The 23,223-nt window shown below is 40.9% G+C and overlaps 1 protein-coding gene across 7 annotated transcripts in view; it reads left to right on the top strand.

Annotated features, from left to right (window-relative positions):
* Window positions 1-6,720: 6,720 nt before the first annotated feature.
* The window catches only part of TMEM65 (transmembrane protein 65), a 109,039-nt gene continuing 92,536 nt past the window's right edge, over window positions 6,721-23,223 (top strand). For 6 of the 7 annotated variants that reach the window (XR_011148474.1, XR_011148475.1, XR_011148473.1 and 3 more), the window contains exons 1-2: window positions 6,721-7,141; window positions 10,139-10,378. Coding sequence is in view for 3 of the 7 variants with exons in the window: in XM_069005446.1 (XP_068861547.1) it covers window positions 6,823-7,141; window positions 10,139-10,378 (559 nt within the window). In the remaining 4 variants the exon portion in view is untranslated. The remainder of the gene's footprint in view (window positions 7,142-10,138; window positions 10,379-23,223) is intronic. The other variant, XM_069005447.1, reaches the window with a different exon arrangement.

The following is a 23,223-nucleotide window of genomic DNA, read 5'->3' as shown; positions in this document are numbered from 1 at the left end:
GTGGTTAATTAAAAACAAAACCACCATGACATATAACATGTTAAAAACACCATTTGATTTAATGGTGGATTTAGCATCTGACAGTCACTTGCACATTTGGAGATGATTATATCTGGAGTTATCATGAACTGCCTATAGCTTTTTCTTTCCACTGCTGAATGAAATATTAGTGCAAACTATCATCATGATCTTACACACCATCTGTTTATGCTCCTCTTTTCATCTTTCTGTGATCGTACATCTCTCTATTTTAAATAGATTTATATGTCCTCTATAAACAATTAAATAAATCTTGTATGCAATAGAACTTTTGATGATCTCACTGAAACAGAGGAAGTATGCTGAAATTTAAACAGATAGGAATTAAATATTCATTGCCACTCTCAGAATGAATTAATCCAGCAGTTAAATTCGCACAGCAGCTATTCAACAGGAAACTTCTAAATGTGGATTCTATTCTATTCTGAGTATTGGTATTTTTTTTAATTGGAGGGTATATACACATGTGACCTTGTTCAGAAAAGAGTTCATTCACTGGTGTGATGACTCTCAAGCTTCCAGACAATGAGGATATAAATAATTTTACAGTAAGATGTTGGATTTTTTGGCACCTCACACCTGTTTCTTTCCTTCTTTAAAACTATCTATGTGATAGAATCAGTTAATTGATTGGCATCCTAATTTCTACTCCTAGAATTCACCATGTGATTTTTTAAATGAAATTTTCAGAAAAGAGTTTAGGCTATGAAATTTTACAATTATTGAGAGAGGCCATCACATTATCATGGTGTATAATTGTATTTGCTTCAAACAGCAACTTAATTATCAAGAAATTAGTGAACAGAGATTGAAAATTGCACTGAGGACTTCAACACAAGCTGTCATGGTTACTTCTGGAAAAAGAGGGGACGAGCAAGTAGCAACTGGGCTGGAGAAAGCCTCCAAAAAGCAGCCATGGGTCCTTCTAAAGTAACAGATTGGGCACAGCCAGGCTGAGTTAACAGGGTAGTGTGGGTGGAAGACTTCTAGAGTAGAAAGTGAGAGAGCAAAAGAAAGTAAGAGACTGATGAAAAGGAAAAACAAGGAAAAACAAGGAAAAAACAAGAAATCTGTGAAGTCAAACTGCCTGAAAACCTCTGGGGGGATGTAACAAAGCTTTTGTTCATGACCTCTTTCATTGAATGTGTAAACAGGCTGAACAACAGCTTGGGCTGCCCTTTCGGTGGCATTTAACTCTCATCTCTTGTGACTAATTAGGTTTGCTCAATAGAAGTAAACAGGATCAAGGGGCCACGTGGATTATGGCGGCGGTGATGTTTGATAAAGCGTCAGGGAACAGCAGCCTCAGACACAGCGAAACATTATGAAGATGGGGTCGCTATAGGTCATCTCAGCCGTTTTACACCACAAAGTGGTGGGTGTCTCCAAGGCCCTAACCCAGCTTGTTGTAAGCCTTTGAGACCTTTATCTTCCTTTCCTGTTTCAAAGAAAGGCAATGGTACAATATCCTTGGCATGATACACCACCCTAGAGCTTAGCAGCTAGAAGCAGGTGCTGGGCAAAGGTGCTTTACAACATCCACGTGTTCAGCTGACTCCAGAGCTGGGCAGGAGCTGCTCATTCCTCACAGAACATCAGCCACCCCACTCCCTGCTCAGCATTTTTACAGACCCAAAAATCAATCTTACACACTGGAAGTATGCTTAAGTACCCCCTGATGACAGTCACAGCATTACACTGATGTGGGAGACCCTCTGTACAGCAGAAATTACCAGAGAAAATTTGGGACCACCTAGTCCTTTTTTGGGAGAGATAAAATAGAAAGCAGCTAAGTTGGCCCAATAAATGTAAGCTATATATGCTGCTTTCCTCTGACATTCCCTACCCTCTTTTGGAATATTTCTCTTCTTTCATGCATTCCTCCTGACACATTTTAATGCAGTTCACTAAATGAAACAGTTCAGTGCTCTCACCTTACCCCATTTACCAGCACAATCATTTTTTTTATCTCAAAGAATGTACTGATCTTTATCTTTTCCAAGTAAAACACCAATACTGGAGGGCAAAATTTTCTATCATGTTTAGAGTGAAAAGCTCCAGGACTAATTTGAAGAAATGTTGTGAACCATATATTATAATTGTGGGAGGAATTACAGTAAACACCTGTATTTGGCTCTTCAAAGTAAAAAAAAAGAACTAAGAGCTTGTCTAGGCAGAACTAAGAGCTTGACTAAGATAAGACTTCACTTAATTATTATATGAAGCAGATCCCATCTTTTAGAAAATTAACCTTCAGAAAGTTGTTCCAGTTGTTATTATTTTCACTGCTAAGATAAAACTCTAATTCTGTTGAGTTTTGGCTTCAAGATTTGCCATACATCAGTATACACTGATGGCTGTGACTGTACTGTATAATTTTATTGTGTGCTGAAAATGTTGTTTTATAAAGCAAGTGTCTTAGATACTATGTTTATGTTAAACTCACAAACTTCCAGTTAATAAAGTGAATAAATTATCTTTGAAGTCTCAACCAGCATTTTCCCAAATCTTTAATAATTTTCCCAACATTTTTATTGAACTATGTGCAATTTATCTTAGACTGGACCCTGTAGCTGGATACAATATTTTAAAAGCATTTACCCTGAAAGACAGAATATCACATCTTGTATTTGATAACCCCATATTTATAATTCAAAACCACTTACTCTCCCTTTCAGGCATAGCGTTCCAGGGGGACCTTACTTCAGTGATTGCCTACCACGATCTTCAGATTTGTTCAAACCTCACTTTGTGCCTTCTGCTTCCTGAATGTTAAAAGCATGGAATAATTTACATGAGCAAGATGAGAAGCAGAAAAGGCCTTGACACTGTGTAAGCACTGTTCAGCAGTAACTAAAATATCCCTGTGTCATCAACACTCTTTTCAGCACAAATCCCAAACAGAGCCAAATAATCCCCACACAAATCCCCATACCAGCTACTGTAAAGAACTTTAACTGTCCCCAACAAAGCCAGTAGAGTCTAAGCCAAAAATTTTAAGTGTTTATCAATATAATAATGCATATGATTGTACACAGCTCTACAAGGAGGGAATTGGTGATGGTCAGAAAGATCCTCTGGTTACACTTGATCTCCTACAAGTTCTTAAGCTGGGAGAACAACTTTTTACACAGATCAGGATAGTAAAAGGGGCAATGGTTTTAAATTTTTAAAAGAGGACAGATTTAGATTAGATGTCAGGAAGAAGTTCTTTACTCAGAGGGTGGTGAGGAACTGGCACAGGTTGCCCAGAGAAATTATGGATGCCCCATTCCTGGAAGGGTTCAACGCCAAGTTGGATGGAGCCTTGAGCAACCTGGTCTAGTAAATGACATCCCTGCCCACGGCAGAGGAGTTGGAATAAGATGTCTTTAGGTCCCTTCAACCCAAGATATTCTGTGATCCTATGATTCTATGATTACTATTCTAAGATAACTGTAAATTCTTCTTTTATCCCTAAATGATAAGCTCTTACTCCTTTTTTGCAGTATCGCAATAAATAATAGTAATTTAACTTCCTGATCTTGTCTTACATTCATATTTTAGACTGTAGATAGAATTTTGAATTTTAGCAAGTGGTCAATATATTTCAGGGCTCCTTTTTTGAGTGAGCTCTTGTGTTTCATACTCTGGATTCCTCCACCTGCCAGCACACAAAGGGTTGTAGGGTCAGCCCCTAGCTGGGCTAGCAGGACCAGAAGAGCCACTTCTTCTTCAGAAATGTGAGGCAAAATAAAAGTAGCTTGTCCTCTCTGGGGCTATTTAGCTGCAACTCTCCTAGAAATTTTGACCTGCATAGGTCAAAATATAGTACTTCATAAAAAATATAGTACTTAACTGGTAAAACACGAACTGGGCATAGTTGCAATTTATGTTATCAATTATCAACCTTTAAATCTTGGTCTCACCTTAGGTAACAATACTCACCTTTACACTGGGCAGAGAAATCATCCTTAATAGAAAGTTCCTTCATAAATATTCTATTACTTGACCACATAAGAATATAATTATTACATGTGTACCCATTATTTATATAGGATGAGGGCTGCAAAGTATTTCCTGCCAATATCCACAAAAATATTTGTCTCTCAGCCTGCAGTCCCTAGAAGGCCTTGCAGAAATTCTCTTAAAGATGGCTGGCATTTTTCTGCTGATTTCTACATAAACTTTCTTCCAGCTTTTAAGGCTGAACTTACCTAACTTTCAGTGTAATATTTTTAACAATTTCCTTCTAGTTCTGTCAGTTTGTGTATAAGCATTCTCTATTAGTTTGGTCACTCATAAGATAAATTATATTAGGAGAAAATTAGGCTATTAGCAAAAACCCTAAGAAAATACAGTGAAACTTCTGCATTTTTCAGAACATTGTGGGAAATATGAATTTCAGCAGGTTCTCAAGCTCTGCTGGAGTGTCAGGGACTAATGAAAGTTATTCTACACCACCCACTGAACAGAGTTAAATAGTCTGATTAAAGTGTCAGTTCAGCCAATGGTTCCAATTTCCCTTTTTCACAAAATAAAAGCTCCAACAAAAAATTATGGAAAAAACCTATTAGATTATTTAGGTAATTTCCTGTCCTTGCAGAATAGTCCCTCCAATGACATTTTTATTCCAATTTGTTCAATGCAGTTTAAAGGCTTGGAAAGGTGTAAACCACAGCTGATGGCCACAGAAGTTACTGTCTGCTAAACCCTGATCTCTATCTTAACAGACATGTAATGACTTTTATTTTCATAACAGTATTGTATGTTGTCTACTTAAATAATGTCCTTGCACCTCTCTATACAGTGAATATTCCTATACAGCAAATACCCAAAGGCTATGCTAGAAACTTCCCGCTCATTGTCCTTCAGTGTCTGAAAAGACCTGCAATGTTTTAAGTTCTGTCAAAACACCCCAAGAATACTCCAGATGCAATCACTTTTTGTAACATCTGTACAGCGAGACACGGGCTATAGTGGTGGGAAAGAGAGAAAGTCTCCTTTCTTGCCAGATACCAGTGTTCCTCCTTTGCTCTGTCTCTGTAGTCTGGTGCAATCCAGCTGTGTGAATGTAAAATCAAATATAATATATACCACAATCAGAAATATGTTAAATTGAAGTATCAAAGGTCTGGCCTCTGGAAAGTCTGGTTTTTCTATATTTTTCATGTGGCATTTTTTTCAGGTTTTTGTAGCCCCAGTGCATGTCCTGCCTTTCCATGTGGAAGCATGCATTTTTATTGTAAAAGTGATCTGGTTACCAAAATTTTAACACCATTTTTGAACAGATTTAAAAACATTGTTGTTACAGTTCTCTGAAAACTATTACTGATTTCCACATTTCCCCCCAAGAGTAGCAGAAGATTCCACTTTTTAAATAAAACAATTGGGAAGATAAGCACAGTTCTGAACACCATCAAAGGCTTAGTGGCTCTGGATCAGGAGTATGCAGAGACAGAATTGAAAAAATCTCTCAGAGGCAGGCTCTATTAGATGCATGGAAAAAATGCATTTAAATGAAAATAGTAGCCTATATTCATCTATCTCTGCTGTTTTCATTAACAGGGTGAGAATTAAAATATTATATATTCAGGCCTTTATGACTTACTTTCTGCATTTCTGCATTCACTTTCTGCTCCCTCTCTAGAGTACATGTACTATATGTAAATACTCATAATTTTGAATGCATAATCTAGGTCAGGCACCTCTGTTTACCATGAGATCTTTGTCTTTATACCATATGTTAACTCTGCAGCAGTGGAACTGGAAAGAAAATGCTGCTTTTTCATGCAAAGTTAAAACTTTCTGTTTACCTTCCTCCAAGAAGGCAGCAGATCCCCCTGGCTGAAGAAACCACCTGGATGGACATCAATAGGTCTGCTACCTTTGGTGTTAAAGAGCTAGAGATATAGCAGTAAATTTTGAGTACCTTCTGAAGCCACTTACCTTAGTATTAAATGAGCTAGGCATAAAATATGTGAGTCCCCTGTGGTTATTTAGGTTCTTTGCAGTCTAATTACAGTATCTAATACAATTTGAATACAGTTTTGACAAAACAATGAACAATTGTGGATTATCCCACAAGGATGGTATTTGTAGCAGCAAAGCCAAGCGAGGTTTAAAACCAAACCTGGTTTTAAAGCATCCTCTGTTCCCTCAAGACATAAATTCTGTCCTGAATGTGCTTGGTTTGGTTTGGTTTGGTTTTTTTTTAAACTGTTCCGGGTGTGTCGGGCAGAATACCTGCCAATTAATTAAAAAGAATACAAACGCTATATGCAAGCAAAGTGTACTAAACCTAAAACTGGATGATGCAACACCACAATACTGTAAAGCAAGGGCCTGGAAAACGGGAAAGACAAGTAAAACCTCATTTCTGTTGCCCTGCTGAGCTCCTGGAACCTGGCGCTGCGAGAAGCCCTGTGGGCTCTCTATGGGCACCATAACAGTGGGTGTAACGGGAAGGATTTGGGAAGCAGCGCTCCTTAGGGCCGAGGCTCGGAGGTCGCCGGGCGCCGCCGACCCGCTCCCCTCAGAGCGGTCGGGCGGGCGCCTGCGCGGGGCCGCCCCTCAGGCCCCTCCGCCCCGCCCTGCAGCCGAGGCTCCCCGAGCGGAGCGGAGCGGGGCTGGGCTGGGGCCGGGGCGGGGCGGCGCTGCCGCCGCTGCTGGCGGGAGCTCGGCGGGGCGGTGCCTGGCGCGGACCGCCCGGCCCCACCGGCGGAGCAGCCGCGGGAGCGCGGCCCGGGCGACTCGGCCGCGGGCGGTTCTGGCGGCCCGAGCGCCGCGCCCTTCCCCGGCTCCATGTCGGCGTGGCTCGGCCGGGCGGTGCTGCTGCTGGGGCGGCCGGGGGGCCCCGTCGCCGTCCCCTCGTCCTGCCTGGGCTCGCTGCGGGGCCCGCGGTGCTGCTGCCGTCGCCGCCTGGGCAGCCTGCGGGGCGGCGCCGAGGGGCTGCTCCTCCCGCGAGGGTCGCGGGCGCTCGGCACGCACCCCAAGAAGGAGCCGATGGAGGCGCTGAACACGGCGCAGGGGGCCCGCGACTTCATCTACAGCCTGCACTCCACCGAGCGGAGCTGCCTGCTGCGGGAGCTCCACCGCTTCGAGTCCATCGCCATCGCCCAAGGTGAGCCGCGACCCGCCCCGAGCCCGGCTGGGGGTGGGAGGGCCCGGCCGGAACGGGGGCTGAGGCTCCGAAGTTTGGGGGTCCTCACGCTCTCGCCCAAGCGACTCCTTCGGGCGAGTAGGAAACTCCAGCCGGACGAGGCATCGAGAGGTGCTCGTCCCTGTGCGTTCGTGTAATCGGGTGTAAATGAGGCACACGACCTGAAATGTAGTTTCCAGAAGCATCCGCAGCACCTTCGGAACTTAAATCGACCCAGTGTGTCAAATCCTCGGTGGGTCTGTCATCTCACCGGGTGTTTCAGACAGCCACGGGTGGCCATTTTTCGGAATGGGAGTAGGAAAGTGTGTCTCATAAAATCCTCCTGACACCAGGGCAGCAGTAAATTGATTTCAGACCTGTTAAGAGACGCCAGGCTGCTGCTGGTCTGGGAGCTCATTCATGAGTTACACTTCCCTGCACAGAGAGTTGCCGGTTGGTTCTCGTTCGGGAAGGTGTGCATGTGTTGGGGAGGTTCATAGATGTGTCTCTGAATACGGGGCTGTGCAACGCTAATTAAAGTAATTCACAGTGATTTTTCTCGTATGATCCAACTGTTCTTGCCAACTTGACACTGTTCCTTAAACAAATCAAAACGTGACAAAACCAAATCCTCTTAATTACAACCTCCTTACTTCTAGTTCTGATCCTCAGCTGTAATTTACAATCCCTATTGTAGCAAAGATAATAGCGGGTGCTTAAGAGATCAGTGTGCATTTGATCTAGGCCTCTTTGTGACTTTGATAGTAGCGTGCCCTTGGAAAGGGCATTTCTGTGCCTTGTGGCTCCTCTGTAGATGTCTGGAAAAATTTTGGGTGGGCAGAGGACAAGTTTGAGGGTCAGCTGTAGAAGTGCTGCTTTTATGAAGAGACAGAACCCTTTCAGGTGTCTCTTTGGTTTTGTTTGTAGCACACTTGCATATAAACACTCGTGTTTCTAGTCAGAGTGAGAGTAGTGCACTTATACGCCTCATTTCAGGAGCAGCAGTGCTTCTGTTTTGCAGACAGTGAATCAGTTGTATTTGTTTTACAACATAGAAGGTAGTATGCTTTGAACTGGAAGTTGACACTAACTTTTGAATACTAACAACTAATACTCTTCCCAAATAAATCCTTCTCAGCTTCTGAAGGGTTCTTGCCATGAGGTTTTTGTGTGAGTTTCTGTCTCGTCGCTTATTGGGCAGGTTAAATGGAATGGAGCTGTGTACCTGGAGAATGATGTGGTGGATATCAAAATGAGACTTTAAAATTTCAGTATAGTGTCTCAGCGTTTACACAGATATAGATCAACAGATGGTTGTATTTAATATCTTGTTGCTCAGATGCTGCTAGTTATAATATGAAAGTCTATTGTGTAAAATAGTGTGACTTTCTGATGATTCGGGATTTAGAAGCAAAGTAACAAAAGCATTAGTTTGAATTTAGACACTTTACTGCATGGGAGATTATTAGTTGGTTTTAAATTTATTCCACTGCTGGAAATTGCAGTTCACTTGTGCCTGAAACTGTAATCATTAATCTTGCTGGAGAGATTATTTCAGCAAAATCTCACTTGTGGGCTTAGTAGCCTCACAGGTAAGGGCTGCATAAAGTGTTGTAATACCATCAGACCTCATCCTTGGAGTCAGATTCTTGATCTGCCTGCCTAGTAGCTTGATAAGACTTTTTTTGTAGATAACCTTTTCCTTTAGCTAGTTCTATTCATGTGATATTTTTACCAGACTGCAGCATGGTAACAGCGGTCAGATTTACCTATAAGAAATTCTGTTTCTTCATGTGTTACAAAAAAAGAAAAATCATAACTGAAAAAGGCTTCTAATAAGTCTGTTAAATAGAAATTGGAGAAAAAACCTATCACGGTATCCCGCAGTAATAGGGAGGAGGAGAGAGATCCAGCAGGCAGGAATTGTGCAGCAAGATTGATTTATTTAATTATTTTACAACTCTTTAATAGACTTTTTTCTTCATAGTCTAATTGGTCAAAGCATCAGCCACCCATTGGGGTGATTGGCTAAAATCCTAAATCATCCATTGTCAAAATACTTTTCTACTGCACCATAAACAAAGCTCTGCAGGGTTGCAGGTGTTCATAGTTTATAGAACTCTGCAAATATCTTTGTGAGAGAGAAACATATCTCACGGGACTGGAAAGAAGCAAGAGAAATTCTTGCTAGCTGCATATTTGTATCCACAATTGCCCATAGCTGTTTTCTGCAGAGGATTGATATTGAAAGAATTCAAATTTTGCGTGAAGAAGGGCAAAGGGGTGTCAGGTATGTATTATCACTCTCAACACTGTGGAGTGCAAGGAGAAGACAAGGTGGATAGAAGGGCTGCACTGGAAAGAAAATTAGAGACTTTTCTGAGCTACATGTTTGTATTCTGTACTTAAAATGCTTTATTATGTTTAGAAAATACTTTGTATGATTGCTCTTTCCTGCTGTTGGAATGGTGTAGCAATGACCTGAATAGGTTTGTGAGTGAGTAGCAAATGAGGGGAGAGATACTTGCTTTTAAAGTACTTTCTCTGACCGACTAGTGTCACTTTTGATTTTTACAGCTCATGAGTTTAGTCAAGACAAAACTGTTTTAGAGATGTTGGGTTTCTTATCAATCTTCTCATTCATTGGCAGCATGCTGTAGCTTCCAGCAGCTAATTCTTTAGCTGAGGTTGTTGTTTGTACTTTTGTGTTGATTTCCAGTGAAAGTGATCCAAATGCAGCCTTCAAATTCTCTTCTTTACTGCCTGAGTAATTGTGTTCTGTTTGAGTCTGAAAAATCAGTCTGAAAAATCATGAAATGCCTGTGCATTTTGCCACTGTGCTTAAGCTTGTTTTGTGCCAGTGATCTTTTCATAATTCTTTATGGAAAGGGAGGTGTTAGTCCATACCCTTCTTAACACAGTCCGTATTGGGTTAAGTTTTGACCTTCTTCCTTCACTACCTCTTCTGTGCCCTAACAGACCCCATATCAGCTAGGGGAGGCTGTCAGCAATATGGGGAGACCTGGGCACATCAAGAACCAAATGGGGCAAGTTCCTCAGCCCATTCCCAGGCCTACCACCAGAAGGATGCAGTTCCACCAACTAATTGCCCTAGCACGAAATATGACAGGACACACTATCTGTGGCCTCCACTAATGGCAGAGGCTGCAGGGAAACCCATCCTTTCCTGCGGCTGCTACGCTGAAGGACTGTCCTCAGGTAGGTGAGTTGTAGCTGTTACCTGTAAGTTAGGTGAGTCTCTGAAGCATTTTTGAAACTTGAAACATCTGCTTGTGCTGTAGTCACGAAAACTGTAGGTGGGGAGAGGTTTGAGAGTATGTTCCTGCAATCACCTTGTCACCTGTCTTACCTGGAGGTCTATGGAGCTTCCAGATGCTGGGTGCTAGCAGTTGGTTAAGCAGTGTAGCTTATGAATAAACACTGGCTGAAATTCTGTTGTTTGTTTTAGTGCTTCAGTAGACAGAGCTCTATCTGTGAGCATGTGATGGCTGAGAGCTAAAAGCCTGAGTTTAAATTCATAGATGAGTTTTGCATAGTAGAAGCTGGGGAAGACTGTGAGACTGAATCTTGATAGAATAGTTCTCAGAAAATATTTTGAAAACTGTCCTGGTTTAGACTATAATCTGTATCTTACCATTTTAAAATTTAGTCAAAACATCACTGAGCTGTTCTTTCTGAAAACAGCTGCAAATCCTTCTCATCTGGATTTAGTTTTCCTTCTGCATTAAAGTATTTTTTTTCCTTTTTGAACCTTGGAATGATGAATAAGGTGTCCAGTGTTTACACAACAAAGTGTTATTCCATCCTTCTGGAAGTCTTGTCTTGTTTGAAGATTGATTTCATGGTGCAAGTGTGGTTTGTGGTGAGGACTGCCCTCATCCCACTGAGCTGGGAGAAGAGGAACTATTGATACTGTTGTGCTTTGACAGGTACCAAGGCACCTGTTGGGGACAGTTCTCTCTTCCTCTCTCCTTTACAGACCCAGCATATACAGGTGAATGTCACGCTGTGTGTGGTGGAGCAATGTCATCTACTTCTATCTTCTTTGCTGTGACCTAGGTCAACAAATTTTTTTAACTCTAGTGTTTGATTGCTCTTCTAGGAAAAGGTTTTCTTGTCTAATTCACAAGTTTGAAGTGCCCTGTCAAGCTGGTAAAATAACAAACTCTTGCCAGCCTGTGTGAGTCCCTTTGTGTTCTTAGACCATTGCAGCCTATATCAGGACTGTTGCTAATCTCACTGCTGACTCGAAAATACTAGGTGGTGAAAGGAATATTGTGTTTGAGATGCAAAGATGTGCTACTTCTTGCTTTTGAAACTTTTTTTTTTAATATACTCTCTACCTCCTGCCCTGAGTCTTGGAGCCCTCTCATGAAGACAGAGTGCAGAAGGAAAAGTCCTACTTAGGCTCTAGTGGTCCTTTTAATTAACATCTGAACCCCATGAATCACAGAATCATAGAATCTCCTGAATTTAAAGGGACCCACAAGATTTATCGAAACCAAGTCCTGCGCTTGCACTGGACATCCCCAAGAACCACACCATGTGCCTGAGAGGAGCGTTTTCCAGACACTTCTTGAACTCTGTGAGGCTTGGTGCTGTGACCACTTCCCTGGGGAGCCTGTTCTAGGGCCCAACCACCCTCTGGGTGTAGAACCTTTTCCTAATACCGAACCTCAACCTTCCCTGACACAACTTCAGGCCTTTCCCTTGGGCCCTGTAACAGACAAAAGATCAGTGTCTGCTCCTCTGCCTCTCTTTGTGAGGAAGCTGCAGACTGCAGTGAGGTCTCCCCTCAGTCTCCTCCAGGCTGAATAAGTTTGGGCTATTCAGCCTGGAGAAGAGAAGGCTCTGGGGATGCCTTACAGTACATTCCAGCATGTTAGCAGGGTTTACAAGTGCGCTGGAGAGGACTTCTCACAAAGACATAGAGTCATAGTCAAGAGGGAATGGCTTTAAAGTGGAGGAGGGTAGGTTTAGATTAGCTATTGGAAAGAAATTCTTTACTATGAGACTGATGAGACAATGGCATAAGTTGTCTAGAGGAGCTGTGAGTGCCACTTTCCTGCAAGTCCAGGTTGGATGGGGCTTTAAGCAACCAGATCTAGTGGAAGGTGTTCCATGGTGTTGGAGCTAGATGATCATTAAATCGCTTCGAACCCAAACTACTAGGTAATTTAGGGGATGAGGTTTAATGTCATATACAAGAAAATTTGTGCATGGTCACTCGTGGTAAAACAATTCTGAAACCGCTCTCTGAAAATTTCAGCTGTATCTGTCTGCCTTTGAACCTCTTGCAGCAAGGTAATGTTTTCTGAAGCTCGTATTGTTTTTGCTATGGTGGTTTGATTTGCTTCCATATTCTGAAATTTCACCTTCTCATGTAACTTAAAGCAGGTTCTAGTCTGCTTAAATGCAGAAACTTTGTCTTATGTTTTTGCAGAGAAAACCCTGGAAACAATCGAGTGGAATTGGTGTAAAACCTACAGAAATCCAGTCTTAATATTTATAAAGGATCTTTTTCTTGCTGGTGGATGCTCCAGTATTGATTGAAAGATTTTAAATAATGACTGATTGCTGTTTTGCTTTTGAAAACTCATTGTAGCATCCCGGTATCCTAAACCACTGGTACCACTTGAGAAGCCAGCAGAGGAGGTAGAGTCACCAGAGACGACCAGTGCTTTTGGTACAGTAAAAAAAACCTGAACAGAAGAGTGTGTTTGCTGAGATGTGCATTGCATAAGGCCAGCAGGCTGCTGGTTTGACAGACTTCCCGCATGCTTGTTTTGATGCATTTGGCATGTATTGCTGCAGGAAATAAAAGTACACAGTTTCTGTTCATATTCATATAAAGCCTTCAGTCTCAAGAATTTCAGTGATCCGCATCTTCAGGTACTTACTCTTAATTTGACCAAGGTATTCAAGCATAGGTCTTGTGGAAACTGCTGCACTATACCATAGTTTCTCGTTAATACTTGACCAGAGATTTCAGACTATGAAACAACATTTTTATGAAATAGCTCAGTGTCAGCTACCTTATGCTTTTTTCTCGGAAAGTGATGTGCGTAAAATCACATGGTCCAAATATAATGCAGAAATAATACTATTGTTGAAAAATATTATTTAGTTAGCTGCCTTTGCTTTTTCCTGCAAAAGGTAAAATAAGATTTCTCCAATTAAAATTTGTTTTGTCTTTTGCATGTGTTTAAATGTGATGAATACAAAACAGGTGTCATGCACAAATACCTTTTAAATCACAAATCAGAAAAAAAATATCTGAACCTTAAGCCAGTGTTCTTCAGCTGCTTCTTTTGTAAAATAGCACATTTTGGAGCTAAAAGGAAAATTTGTCTTCCAGTAACTCTCTTGTCCAGTACAAAGACTGCTTTTGATTTAGGGCTTTTCAGGGAAGATCACTTGAAATGTAGCTTTTACTTAGAGTGCAGCTTAAACCTTTGAGAGTGATAGATTCAAAACACTCAGATCTCCCTGCAACAGGCATGAATGAAATAGATCATGTTCATTCTGTGAACACAGAAGTTCCAGTGTGTAACCTCAATGAAAAGAAAAGGAAGTCTTCCAGTTTCTCTAAGAAAGAAATTATTTAAAGCTGACTCATTCAACTGAAAACTCTTAGCTTTAATCAGCCTTATTTATTATTTAATCAATCCAAATATGAAACTACAGAGGTATCTGGTGTCTCCAGAAAAAAATCCTTTCTAAAAACAACAAGTAAGTGGAAAAATAAGATACCATGCAAGCAGAGTACTTAAAGAAGCTGTCTTGGCTCCCTGTGCTGTTGTTTAGATTTTTCTACAAAAACGACTCATTTTGGGGAAAGCTGGACATGAATATGTGAGCTGCCTTGTGCCTCCCTTCTACTTTATCCTTAAATTAGCATGGTGATATTTCAAATATCTGAAAGCATGCCTTTTTGTTTCTGTTTTGTTGCTGTGTGTGAGAAGTTCCTTTAACAGTGAATGAGTCCCTTGGAATTTCTGGGATGTGACTAACCCATGCCTGAAACACATGCTTCCTCTGAAACTTGGGGAGCATTTTAAGGCAAAGCCCACAAAATCCTTTTTTCAACCCAACTGAGTGCATGTTTCATTCAAAACTATGGAATAGAAAACCATAGGTTTTTTATTCCAATGTTCATTTACTTAGGATTCTTAGATATTTATATGTTAATTGTTAATAAAATACCCTCCCTAGCAGCCATAATACATAGTGATACTTGCTATACTTTTTTTTAAAATCATATTATTTTCTCTAGATAATAAAAAGGGGAAATAGGAACATATTTAAGACTCTGTATTTTGAGATGGATTGTATTCTGTATCAACTCTCCTATTGGCTTAAAGCAGTCATAAGAAGCAGGTGGTTTGTTTTATTGTCTCCTGCTGTATCTAGGGTTAAAACCTTTCCTCAATGCTCTTAAATACTTCATGGCTTTTAGGCATTTCCAGAATTAAAACATGCCTTACTGTTTGGCAGTGATCCTAGTGAAAGGCTCCTGCATGATGTGGGGGAAGAACACAGCTTTGAAAAATCTTTCTCATTTCAGGAAAAATTGAAAAGTTTGAGACAAAAAGGCTTCTACAGTGAGACCAATTTCAACTGAGAGGAGCCAGATATAGGGTCTGCAGTGGCCCAGCCTTAGGTTCCCAAAGCTCACTTCTTGGAGATAGTCTGGGACGTGTTGTCTGGGCACCAGCACTTCTTTCAAAACATTCTGGGAAGCTTTGAGGCAGGTTTGGGAGGGGACAGTCCCTGATATGTGATTCTTATCTGTGCCATGGACAGAGGTCTGTGCTTTGGGTTGTGTTGTTGTATGTAAAGTTGTATTGCCACAAAGCTCAGGTCCAAATGCATACTGGGAACCAACAAGTAACTGCTGCACTTTCACCTGCTACATTTTGCTTTTAGGCATTATCAGTTTCTGGTTATTGTACTGTTAGAGTAACTTTTCTTCCATGGCTTTTAATTATTTGCACTTGATAGCATTTGACTTTGTGCAGTGATCTATCCCTTAGTGCTGGCAGGTTTGCTGTAACTTATCTTACTCTAAGAGTGTGAATCATTGGTCTCCATGAGGATATTATCCCATCTTTCATAACAATCTTAAATGGTAGAAATTGTGTTTTATTGGCTTTGTTTAATTTTGTGGAAGACTAGAGAAAAATGTGCATGGAACAAACCAATTTCTTTAGCCAGCTGCTCTTTCAAATACCATCAACTTGTGTTTTCAGATTACAGATAACCTTTTGATCCAGTTGTTTCTTTGCTTCAGTTCTGGCAACAGGCTGATTTTCACAAAGTGCAGGTAAAGCTGTGATGTTACAAATGTAAAATTAACTGTTTTGCTCAAGATTGTGAGATGTAAGAATTTCTAGCTAGATTCACAGCCTTCTTGCCTAATAAAGTTTTTTGCCATAAAGAAGGGATGGGAGAACAGCTTGAAATCCACTGCTCCTTCCCCAGTTTTATTACCTACTTATATTATTTTATGGAGTAAAGTAAATAAAGTAAATAGGTAGCTGCAAAAGTGACAGTGCTATTACAAATAATCAGCCTGGTGACCTTTTCCTCCTGCAAATATCCGACAGACGAATTCTGATTCAGTGTCCCTCTCTCTCAACAGAACAAATGTACCAAAGGTTCAGTTGAGTTCTGATAAATGACAAATGGCCCAGGTTGAAAAAGACTGCTCCCATGGGAAATTATATGTGACCTCATCTAAGTTTTTTACTCATTTATCGGATCTGGTTTATCAAAACAAATAAAAAAGTCTTTGGATTTGTAAAGTTTTCACTGTTGGATTACATCTCAGGGTTGGATGCTAGGAACCTATTGTATCTACCTGGTTTCCATGCTTATATCAGTTTTTGCAGTTGCACACTAATATGGCTGAGTTTTACTGTGGTTTGTATCTGACCCTGTGTTAAAAGCTCAGCTTAAAAAAAAGAGCTCACTTTAATTTCTTTTTCCCAGCCATAGAGGAAAACCATTTTCCCGGGTTTCCCACAGTGGGTAAGGGCAGGCCCGCATGAGCTGTGGATGAGGTGATGTGTAGTAGATGTGACTTGGCCATAGGGGTGTGGATTTACTGCTGGCTTCACCTGTGTTGTTGTAAAGAGTGTTCTGTTCTTTCCCTGCTCCCAAAACCTCTGGGTATGAAAGTCTCAATTCTGCTTCCCATGCTAGCACTGCTGTTCTTCTCTGGGCCTGGCTGTGCACCTGACTGAGTGCCAGAATAAAGGAGAAGTCCCAAATACATGATCAGGAGGGAATTTAGAAGCAGGAAGAAAAGTATCAGATCACCCCTTGCAGTAACAACATGACTTTAGATCACTTCAAGGTGCAGTTTTCTGTTTGACCTAAGGTTCTGTCTTTCTGTTTTCTGATGGGCAGTGCCAGGAGGGTTTTTGTGCCTCAGGCTGGAGTCTGTTCTGGGATCTCTGTGTTGCTAACAGCACACAGTGACTTGCACTAGTGAGCAATACTGGCTTGATCTCCCAGGTTACCTTTGCAGTTTTGTCAACTACTTGCAATTTTAGTTTTTACCTCAACGTTGTCTTGTAGCTAGGAAGGGAGCTGTCTCTCCTCTCCTCTCCCTTCCTCTGGCTCTCTATTCAGGATTATTTATTGTGGTCTGAGTGGCTGCCCCCCCACATCACACAGTACTTTGCTTCAGCACTGCAAAAGGCAACCTCAGCCTGAATCCATCCCCTTCCTTGCTGCTGGAAAAGGGGCTGTGTAAACATTGCACAGATTTTGGAGAAGCAGAGGGAGGGAAGGATGCAGGAGGCAGACTGTGATCAGCATCCATTGCACAGCATGAAAAACTATAGGGGTGCATATTTCATTAAGATCTCCAGTAAATAGCGGCGTTGCAGTTATGTCACTGATGCAGGCAGTGCCACAGCATACTTTCCATTGTCAGTGGGAGAAGGGTTAAATACATTAGATTCCATATTTCCTCCCCTGTGGAAAACAAAACAGGCTTATGCCTGCAGAAAACTTTGAACTGAGGATTTGTGTTTGTATTTCACTAATTTTCAAGCTGATTAGGAGAACTGGAGGTGAAGGGTGTAATTTCAGCATTCACAGGAGTCTGCTGCCTGCTTACAGTAAAGCTGTGACAGAAGAACAAGTTAAAAATAATGGTGGAAAAGGGAAAGTGCATAAAGTTGAAAAACAAAACTGTCTTAAGTAGCAGAACTGTGTGTTTCATAACCTGGCATTGGGTAGTTTCTGGGAAAGTTAAGAAGCATTGGGATTAAATAGATGGACCAGATGTGCAGCTCTTCATAGAGCAGAGGTCCTGAAGCAGCTTTAGAGGGAGTGTGTGCACAGCTGGCACTTGCAGGGGTGTGACAGGAACCGAAGCTTGCATTGGCTCTGCAGCTGGAAGCTGCAGGGATGCACTTGCAGCTGAATCCTCCTGAGAGAGGCCTCATGCTTGCCAGAGGCTGGAGAAACACCAACCAGGAGAAGGATGTTCTTGGGTTTTTTTGTTTTGCAGAATAAAGGCAATTGGTTGAAAGAACTAAAAGTGAGCTTAGTCAGAACTGTTCACTCTTAGGAAGAGTAGAGCACAGTAGCCTTTGTCTTCTGTTTCTCCTTATTTATATGACTTTATTTACAAAACCAGCAATATTAATATTTCAGATAATTTTGAACAGAGTGAATTTTTTATTAGAACTTAAAATTCATGTGCAGAATAAATTATTGCATAAGCAACTGCATAACAGCCCTGTAGATATTCCATATTCTTATAACATAAAAGCCAAAAGAAAATATTTTAAGGTAAAGTTGCATGTGAAGTGATTTTATCTGTTTTTGTATTATAATCATTCCTTCAGCTGTTTGCCAGAGAAAACTGTCATTGCAGCTTGAATTTGATTATGCAGGGAGTCAGATGGGGAAGTAGGACTAATTTCACAAATGAGGCTTTACTAAGTTACATGGGGAAGGGAAGGGGGTATCAAAGTGATGAATCTACTGCACTACCTCTAGCAGCAGGTGAAGAGTTAAGAATAGCTTCATTGCTACTGCATTCTGTATTCATTAGGCATTTATAGAGAGAGGCACAAATTACTTGCATGTAATTTATGGCTGGAACTTAAATTGTCAGTGGTTTCTTATGGTGTTCCTTTTGCTGACAGGATTGAATAGATTCTTAAGAACTTCAAGGCAGCTGATACTTTTGTCTTTAATGCCCCAATGCAATGAAAAATTAGAAGGAATGTCATTACACTTAGTATGAGTCTGTAACAAAATGTTTGACGATCATTCAGCTTATCTGGCCTCTCTGTCTCTCTTATTTTGGGTAGCTGTATTAAGTCTGAGACAGATGATAAGCACTAAACTCTACATGCATTTAAAATTATTTCAGACAGAAGCTTATTTCTGCGGTTGTACTTGCTTCCAAGGTCGTCCTCAGGCAGGGAATGGAACTTTCTGCTTACAAGAAGGCTGTTACTTAGTGGTGTGTGTTTTAATAGCAGTTTTTCTTCAGGTCTCTGTAAAGATTGTAGTCGAGCTCTCTTAAAGGAGAAGAATAATCCCACCAAACACATTTAATGTGCCAGCCCCCTGTCTGGTGCTCGTGCACTGCTGCAGCTGCCTGCAGGTGGTGGCCACTGTGGGAAGGGTTGTTGTTGTCTGAGTGCAGGTGCTGCTGGTACCAGGGGCTGTGGGAAGCATGGCTGTTGCTGTTGACCGAGGCACAAGCCCCCTGTGTTGTTAATACTCTCAGTTTTGTGCCAGGGCAGTGGAGGAAGGAGTGTCCTGGTTCCCCTGGGTTCTGCACAGGCTGTTGTCAGTGATCTGTCTCCTCTAAGGGGTTCTGCTGCTGGCTGCAGGTACCAGGCCTTGGCCTGAAAGCCAGGGCTGCTCTTTGTTCTCAAAACTATTTTCCCACTCGCTTTCTTTCCTGGGGAAACAAGTATAGTTTTGTGCAGGAGGGGAAAGGGCATAGGTGAGAGGAGGGGCAAGAATAAACCAAGCTTGTCTCTCACCAGCTTCTCAGATTTCTTGTTAAAACAGGGCCTGGGGGAACATAAATGAATAAACGATACTATAATTGTGTATATATAACTCCCTAGATATTTCATGAGCTCTCATGTTTAGACATCAGTGATGTCTAACACAACTCTATTTAAAGGTGATGAAAGTCCTCCAATAGATCAGATCTCCGATTGTGCACAGAATGCTGATAATTTTTGTTAACAAATCTTCTGTGGTGTCCCACAGAATTGCTTTGCTTGTCCTTTTACAGGAACATGTTATGCCCTAATAATACACAGATACCACAGTCTTGTTTCCAGTTCAGCACTGTTGCTGTGCTGCTACTCCATTCAACTGCAAACCCATGAAATGTTGGATAGATCCCTGCCTCGAATGAGAGGGGCCCAAGAAGATCAGTACTGACAGAGAAATGCTGAAACAGTTAAATGAATATATTTGGATGAAGTTAATTCCACTCTGTTAGTCAGGACTCATCTGGTCTTTTTCCAAATCTATTGGAGACAGTGTAAATAATCCCAGGGGAGGATTCATTCATCCAAAGATAGAAGAGTTTGCTATGCCACTGGGAGGTGTCCCTCCTGTAGCTCCTGGGAGCTCCCTGCAGTCCTCAAGTGTTGAAATGGAGAGGATGAGGAGGGAAGGCAGAGCCAACCTCCTCTTGGTGAACTAGTATTTGGTTTTATAAGGCAGGGAATTTTAACTCTGAAGATGGTTCTTTCCAGTCAGGGAATTGCTATAGCAAGTTTATTTCCTGGCAACTCTCAAGTACCTACTTATTTTTTTTTTCATTAAATAATAATGCAACCATTTACTTGTGGAACACAGATCAGAATACCTCATTATTGTTCTTGTTTGCTCTCCTGTCAGTGTTATTATGTTGCTGGCACTTTTATACAAGCACTTCAGCTGATTTTTTGACATTTTCCATTTCTTTCTGAAGGAGACAGCTCGAACTCTGTATTGCTATCCTTATGCTGCATCTCTGTTACGAGCTGCAAGTCCTTTCTGTGTTGCCATCATTTTATGTGATTAACCCCCTTGAATCCCAAAGCAAGTATCTTACTTATAATTTTTTTTTTCCAGCTGTGGTTTGAGACCTTTTTAAACAAACCACTACTATTTTGGCATGAACCTGCTTGAGGGGAAATGCTGACCTTTACATTTATAAGGCACTGATAGAGATCAGGGATAAAGCCCTCTTAATGATGAGGACAGTGATTTGAGCGAGCCTCTGGATACCTGTTTGCATTTTATGCTTTCTCCTAGATTTCCAGTCAGTGTTTCCACCTTAGGTCTCTCTGTTTTGTCAAATGTCCTTAAAAGGGTATGAATGCTCTGTCACATTTTTGGAAAGGATAATAGGATAAGTGTATTTTGTACTCACTACAGGTGATCACAGGAATGACCTAAGCCTGAAGTCACTACTGGGGTTTGTTCTGAAGGGAGTTGGTTGGCCAGGGAGCACACTGCATTCCTGCAAAGCTTGTTCAGATCTTTGTCCAGTAGTTGTAGCAAAAGTTTCAAATAACGGTGATAATCTCCTGCTACTTCAAGGTTTTTCACGGAGGGTGATGCAACATGATCACTGTGTAATTCTCTACAGTGTTACAGAGAATATTAAAAAAATACTGTTCTATTTGTATTTATGCAAAATATCTCTTTGGGCATAGTTACCTTTTCCAGAGCAGTAGAGAATTTTTCTATCTATTTTTCTATATTTTCCTCTGTCTGTTTGTACCAGAGCTTCACCCAGCTTTCCCTCTGCTGGGCATGTGACTGAAGGGGCTGACAGCCAGGTTTATATTTAGCATTGCAGGAGTCAGCATCCTTTCATGCCTTAATTGCTGTAATAACAGGAAACCATTTGTGAGTTATAACAAATAATGGAGAATTTTTCTACTGTCAACTCATGGATTATTGTTTCCCCATCTGGAATATTAAAGGAACCCAACTGAAGATCAATGGGACAAAGTTTTTTAATTTTGCTAGATTGCAGTTTTGGTGAAAACATTGAAGAAGAAGAGAGAAGGAAAAAAGGACAATGAGGAAGCATCTTACGAGTTTATTCCATGAATGAACTCAAACATCAGAGTCAGAATTTGCTTTTAAGGATTCACCTCTGAACAAAGCAATAACACATCTCATTTTTAGGCTCCAATCCAGAATTTTGGGGGTAAAGATCCTATTGTGAACTCACGTGCAAAGGAGTACCTCTTTTTAGTAGACACAACAATTGCTCTGATTTCTTGTTCTGTGCTAGTGATGCTTTTGCTGTTTCAGTGATATGTATCTGAATGATTTGCTGAAATGATCTGGACAGGCTTTTTGGAGGAAACAGATTGATGAATTCAAGACAAAACCCTCTGTAACTTCCAGATTAGATGCCTTCGGAGCCTAAAATGATGTTATAATAGATCTAGATTATTAATATTTTTTATACTCCTCTTCCTTCTTGATATTTGTTGTTTAATAATTAAACAATTCAGTCACCATTTAAAAATCTATGAAACACTCCTCATATTTTTGTCTCAGATTTAACAACACTCAGCAGTAGCAAGTATTTTCCTAGGGTAGCTCTGGCAGTAGTACTGGCATTCAGTGTTAGTGTTTCCTGCCCCTGGGTGACAGTAACAGATTCAGCTATAAAATTTATGGTGGTGTTAGCTGCAATTCGAATAAAACATAATACATGCCTTTAGGCTTGCAAGTTCTCTTGTATGCCAGTTCTTAAAAAAATGGTAATTCAGAAACCTGTGATGACAACTTGCTAGGTTTTGGTTGGGTTTTTTTAAAATAAATGCACTCCCATTACCTGTTAGTTAGTTGTGGTGAGTTTGTCAGCTAAGAATAATAATTCTAAAACTAAATTGCAAGTACTTGGCTACAATTGGCAGAGTGACTTTAACTTGCTGGGTTTGGGCCAAGTTGTGGATGATGGTATTATTTATGTTGATGGTTTTATATTTCACTCCTTCACCCCCTGTGCTTCCCCCAGGTTCTAACTATTTCTTAAAATAGTTAGAAAAAAAGATGATTACTATAAATTTTAAAAATTTCAAGAACAGATTTAAGAAGCAGTAAATGTTTTTCTGCTTCCCAGACTTTACTAATTCAGGGCTCATGACATGTATTGCACTTCAACCTTGGCTTATAACCCCACTTATGGTAATGAATGTCAGTTAGAAAATAGCAATATTCCTCACTCCACCATTTAATTTTATTCCTTCTGCAGTAAGATGAATTCTGTGTCTTATTGAGCACTGTGGCGCAGGATGAGCTGGTGAATGGCCATCGTGAAATGCAATTCTGGAGTACTTTAGAGTTGTTTTCTTTTTCCCCCAGACATTTAAACTCTGAATTGTTTGATTCTGACTGAATTGAGCTCTTTAAAGAGGGTTTTGCAATTTGGATTTTTGTTTTCCCTCTGGTAAAACAAGCAAAGGGCATGTTTCCTTTGCTGTACTCTCTGAATATTTTTATTCTTGTTTTTTTGCTGAGTCTTGAAAGTTCAAATAGTCAGAACAACTTCCTATGAATAAATACCCTATTCTGAAATATATTTTTCTATCTAGAGTTTTAAAAAATTGGTTTAAAGAATTTTTTTGGCTCTCAGTCCGTTCATATCTTGTGGAGTTTTAAAGTATGTTATGCTTTAAAGAGGTGGTGTTGGAAGTGATTCTGTAAAAAGGTTTTTGGCTTTCCAGCCACAGTGGTTGGGGGTTTTTTTCTGCTTTAATTTTTTTTCTTTCTCCATGGCCCAGCTTTAAACTAATCTTTGGCCTCTGCAAGTAGAGCTGAGCTGCACCAGCCCTTTCCCTGTGCTCTGCACCTGGCAGAGGCAGAGTGTCAGGTTTCAGGGAAGTCTCCTTTGTGCTTTAAAGCCTTGTTTTGGTGCTCCACAGGGGACAGCTTTTCCCATGAGCCTGGTTCTGCAGGTACAATGTGACAAAGTGCTGAGTCCCCTGGTCTGACTTGGCCCTGCTTTGTGCTGGGGTAGGATGAGATGC

Source organism: Aphelocoma coerulescens, chromosome 2, assembly GCF_041296385.1.
Source record: "Aphelocoma coerulescens isolate FSJ_1873_10779 chromosome 2, UR_Acoe_1.0, whole genome shotgun sequence".
NCBI lineage: Eukaryota > Metazoa > Chordata > Aves > Passeriformes > Corvidae > Aphelocoma > Aphelocoma coerulescens.
This window is presented reverse-complemented; position numbering and strand designations above follow the sequence as displayed.